Source organism: Glycine max, chromosome 11 (assembly GCF_000004515.6).
Source record: "Glycine max cultivar Williams 82 chromosome 11, Glycine_max_v4.0, whole genome shotgun sequence".
NCBI classification, from domain to species: Eukaryota; Viridiplantae; Streptophyta; class Magnoliopsida; order Fabales; family Fabaceae; genus Glycine; species Glycine max.
Genome location: NC_038247.2, coordinates 27,372,876 through 27,378,096, shown reverse-complemented (window position 1 = coordinate 27,378,096; position 5,221 = coordinate 27,372,876). Strand labels below are relative to the sequence as shown.

General features: G+C 38.2%; 1 protein-coding gene across 1 annotated transcript; it reads right to left on the bottom strand.

Annotated features, from left to right (window-relative positions):
- Window positions 1-532: 532 nt before the first annotated feature.
- LOC102665536 (uncharacterized) lies at window positions 533-1,286 on the bottom strand. Its single transcript, XM_006591594.1, has 2 exons — window positions 1,158-1,286; window positions 533-1,057 (listed from the first exon to the last, which is right to left on the bottom strand). The coding sequence occupies exons 1-2, from the start codon at window positions 1,284-1,286 to the stop codon at window positions 533-535; spliced, it is 654 nt and encodes a 217-aa protein (XP_006591657.1).
- Between the last annotated feature and the right edge of the window lie 3,935 nt (window positions 1,287-5,221).

Sequence of the window (5,221 nt, the reverse complement as noted above, 5' to 3'; positions counted from 1 at the left end):
ACATAGAGAATGGCCAAGGTGCTGCCAAGACGTTCAACGATACAGGTAGGGCATTAACATTATCCGTGAAGGCCTGGCACTTATGATATTTCCTCACATGGATGCAACAATTGCTCTCCATTGTGAGCCTGTAATACCCCACTCTCAGAATTTTCCGGGCCATGGCATGTCCATTGGCATGCATTCCAAAGGATCCCTTATGCACCTCTATCAGTATTTGCTCAGCCTCTCTGGCATCCACACATTGAAGCAGTACCATGTCATGGTTCTTCCTGTATAAGATATTCCCACCCAAGAAGAAGTTGACTGCCAACCTTTGCAATGTCCTCTTGTCGTTGTTAGAGGCCTCGGGCGGGTATTCCATGTCTTCGATGTATCGTTTGATATCGAAGTACTAAGGCTTACCATCCTTCTCTTCTTCTATAAAACAACAATGTGCAGGCTTTCTACAACATTCGAATTCAATGTACGACAAATCTCCGTGCGGGATTAGTTGGAACATGGACGCTAGAGTGGCAAGGGTGTCAACCATCTAATTTTTCTCTTTAGGAATGTGATGAAAAGATATGTCATCAAAGAATTCTATCAACTTCCTGATGTAAGCCTGGTAAGGTACCAATTTATGGCCACTGGTCTCCCATTCACCCTTCAACTGGTGAATTACCAATGTCGAGTCCCCGTATACTTTGAGCAACTTGACCATGAAATCAATCGCCGCTTGGATCCCAAGGGCAGACGCCTCATACTCAGCTATGTTGTTTGTGCAGTTGAAACCCAACCTAGCCATAAAAGGTATATATTGTTCTTCTGGGGAAACCAATATTGCCCCAACTCCATGGCCCAGTGCATTAGATGCACCGTCAAACCATACGATCCATTTGTCCCTGTCTTCATCCTCTACTTCCTCCTCAAACAAGGTCATGATGTCCTCATTAGGGAATTCTGGATGCATAGGCTGATAGTCATTGATGGGGTGTTGAGCCAGGTAGTCTACCAAGGCACTCCCCTTTATCGCCTTCTGAGTGACATAAACAATATCGAACTCTGACAATAGAACCTACCACCGAGCAATGCATCCGATGAAAGCGGGCTTTTCAAAGATGTACTTGGCGGGATCCATTTTGGATACCAACCAAGTGGTGTAATTCAGCATGTACTGCCTCAAATGGTGAGCCGCCCACACCAAGGCACAACATGTCCTTTCTAGCAAAGATTAGTTCATCTCGCATGTCGTGAACCTTTTTCTCGAGTAATAGACAGTCCGTTCCTTTTGCCGGACCCGTCATGCTGTCCCAGCACATACCCCATTGACTCATCTAACATAGTCATATACAGGATAAGGGGTCTTCCGAGCACCAGTGGAATGAGCACAGGAGGATTCATGAGGCACTATTTAATCCTCTCAAACGCCACTTAACAATCATCGTCCCATTGGACGAACTGATTCTTACACAATAACTTGAAAAGAGGCTCACAAGTGGCAGTCAGCTGTGATATGAACCTTGCTATGTAGTTCAATCATCCCAAGAAACCTTGGAACTGCTTCTCGATGTGTGGCTTGGGCATTTCGAGGATGGCCTTTACCTTGTTTGGGTCTACCTCTATTCCTTTCTGACTCACGACAAAATCAAGCAATTTTTCAGATTTGACCCCGAAAGTACACTTTGTGGGATTCAACCTTAACTAGTATTTACGCAACCGCTTGAACAACTTCCACAAATTGACTAGGTGTTCTTCCTCGGTCCTTGATTTAGTGATCATGTCATCCATGTAAACTTCGATCTCTTTACGCTGCCACGGACCATCCAAAGCACCCACAACACCTATCCATCCTTCCTTGTCATCTCCAAGATCATCCACTCAGTTTTCTTCCGATGATCAACGTCTACGGTACCTCTCTCAATTTTCTTCTAGGATCATTTTAGACCCTAAGTACCTAGACATAGATTTCTTCAATGATAAGACATTTGATTGTTATCAATTGTTTCAAAATTCTGGCTTAGTTGATTTCATGTCTTTAAAATTGCCTTATTATCCTGAACTTGTCAAAGTCTTTTACTGCAATTTAAAAATTCAGGATGGCATTCTTTCTTCTAAGGTGCATGGTATTCCAATGATCATTGATCAATCATTGTTCTTTTCTTTGACTAAACTACCCAGTCAAGGTGCACCTTTTGAGGGCACCATTGTTGATGACTAGAAATTTGATTATTCTAGTCATGATACTCGTTGTATGGTTTGCAATGACCAGGCAGAAATGACCGATAGATTGCTGGCCGGATCATTAACTTTTGATAATCGCATCATGCATTACATTATTGTTAGAATTTTGCTTCCCCGATCTTCAAATTTGGCTCAAGCCTCTGAGGAGGATTTGATTTTGATGTGGGCTTTCCTTACCGGTCGTCAGATCGACTGGGTTCACTTGGTTTGGTACCGAATGCATAAGGCATTACGGGCCAATGCACTTCTCCCTTACCCTCAATTGGTCACTCTATTTCTCCGTCATTTTCAGATTCTGCTTAATGATGAACCATTTGTTCAAGTCAAGTGTTCCTTTGCTATTGGTGCTGGTGTAGTGACTTCTTTTGGATACCGTAAGGATCGGAATGGTCAATGGCTAAAGAAAGATGCACTTCCTCCTCAAGATGAGCGTACTCCTTCTCCTCCTCATCAGCGAGATGATTCAGCCCTCATGACTGAAGTTCTTTCCGAGTTACGGGGTCTTCATACTTATGTTGGCGAACATTTTGATTCTCTGGATACTCGCTTTGTCGGCATGGATATCCGTCTCACACAACTTGAAGAAGATGTGGGTTATATTCACCAGAGCTTCGATCTTCCACCACCACCTTCACCTTCTTAGAGTTTAGTTTATAATTTTCTTTTTAAGCCTTGTATTTTGGCTATGGTATTTAGGTTATCATTTTCTGCACTTTATTTATCTTTTAGTATTTAGACTTTAGTCTTTTATGTTTAGATTCTATGTGTTTTTTTAATTATGACTGTTTGGATTATATTTTGGTTATGACTTATTTATGATTTTGGTTGGTTATGACTTATAATTGATCTTTGTCCATTTCATTATTTTATTTGTATTGATTCCCATGAACTTTGGCTTTTTGATGTTGCCAAAGGGGGAGAAAAATGGGGTGGTAGAGAAGCTTAGAAAAAGCTTAGAAATCAAGTGATCATCAATTCCAAAACATAGGGGGAATGAACACAATATATTATGCATATACATTGCTTGCTTGTATCTTGATTTCAGGACTTAAATTGTCATCATCAAAAAGGGGGAGATTGTAGAAGCAAATGACTTTGATGTTTTGATGATGATCATGATGATTTGATGCAAATGCGCTTTTCAAGTTTAATTCAAGACAATGATTCAAGAATACAAGACACAACATCAAGATGATCACTAGTATTTTAGGAGGGGAATTCCTAATTGATATAGTAAAAGGTTTGGCCAAGTAATTTAAGTTAAAAAGTGTTTTTCAAGAGATTTACTCTCTGGTAATCGATTACCAGTGGCCAAAAATGGTTTACAACAGCTATTAAAAATTTGAATTCAAATTTTAGACTGTGTAATCGATTACACGATATTGGTAATCGATTACCAATAGTTAATAAACGTTTTAATTCAAATTTTAAAACCTGTAATCGATTACCAGAGGAGATTTTCAGAAAATAACTTCCAAGAGTCACATATAAATCAAGTTGTTTATGAATGGCCATCAAAGGTCTATTTATATGTGACTTGGAAACACGAATTTAAGAGATTTTTTCATTACCCAAAAAGTTTTATCCTCTCAAAAGATTAAGAGTGTTTTTCTGAATTGAAATGTCTTATCCTCTCAAAGATTCCTTGGTCAAACACTTGCATATTCAATAAGGAATTGTGATTGATCTTCATTGTACAATCTATCTCTTTCAAGAGAGATTTCTTCTTTTCTTCTTCTTACTTCTGAAAAGGGATTAAGAGACCGAGGGTCTCTTGTTGTAAAAGATTCCTGAACACAGGGGAAGGGTTGTCCTTGTGTGGTTCAGACTTTGTAAAAGGAGTTTTACAAAGAGAGTGGAAAATCTCAAGTGGGTTGCTTGAGGACTGAACGTAGGCACGGGAAGTGGCCGAACCAGTATAAATCAAGTTTGCATTTCTCTCTTCCCTTAAACTTCTTTTATTTATTGCTATTTACCTTTGGCTTGAAAGAAGTTTATTTTGAATTGTCTTTTGAGTAATTCATGTTAAGGGTGCATTGTTAATCCAAAAAGAGAAAGTGAAATTTTAATTGGGGAATAGTTCTTGTATCTTAATTCAACCCCCTCTTCTTAAGATAACTGAGGCCATTTGTCTAATAGTTTGATTTTGACCATTGTTGTTGATGTTATTAGTAGAAGTGTTTGAACCATTATTATTATTATTAGAACGGTTTCTTTAACTATTTATTGTTAGTGTACCACTTCTTAACAACATCAATTTTCATTAAGACTTGTTCTTAAGATCGAGTTTTTTGGAAAACTAGTCCCCCTGAGCGTGCCAATTTCTTAATCGTGAAAATTTCACTTACTCCTCGAAAGGAATATATTTTTATAACAAACTGAGTAATTTTCACTAAATGATTTTATTAACTAATAAATGTTTAAAGATGAGAGATAAAATTCAGTTTTGATTGTAAGCTCCTTTTAATCAAACAAGCAAGTTCATAATTTTCATCTTATCAGAGAATTGTCTAGTATTTAATATATATATATATATATATATATATATATATAATGGTAATTTCGACAAAGATATCCATAGATAATTATAGTAGTATCTGTCATACCCTAATTTCGTCTGGGGATTATAATTTGATGATATACAACCATTGATTGGCCGCTTCGAGATATTTGGCACCCTTTGTTGCACAATATGTGAAGTCCCGAGACGTGCCGAAAATCAAAAGGAAGCAGGCTTACGCGATCCGTGAAAATTCCGTGATGTGACGGAAATCGAAAGGAGGTATTTTTCACAATCCGTGAGTTTTCATAACTTCTTCGAAAGCTAAAAAAAGAGTAAATACATAATCCGTAAGGAATCGTAACCTTGCGAAAGGAAAATAAGTATCGTTACGAAATTCGTAAACTTTCGTAACGTTACGGAAAAATAATTACAAAAAAGGGTAAAGGGGGGTGGATTTAGTAAAAAGGGGGGTAGAAATAGCAATCAGGTCCACTT

Bases quoted from the DNA above. Each gene is read 5' to 3' on its own strand.
- LOC102665536 (XM_006591594.1), bottom strand. From the start codon at position 1,286: ATGACGGGTCCGGCAAAAGGAACGGACTGTCTATTACTCGAGAAAAAG. The intron at 1,058-1,157 runs GTACATGCTGAA...GCTCGGTGGTAG, and splicing joins GCGGCTCACCATTTGAGGCA to GTTCTATTGTCAGAGTTCGA.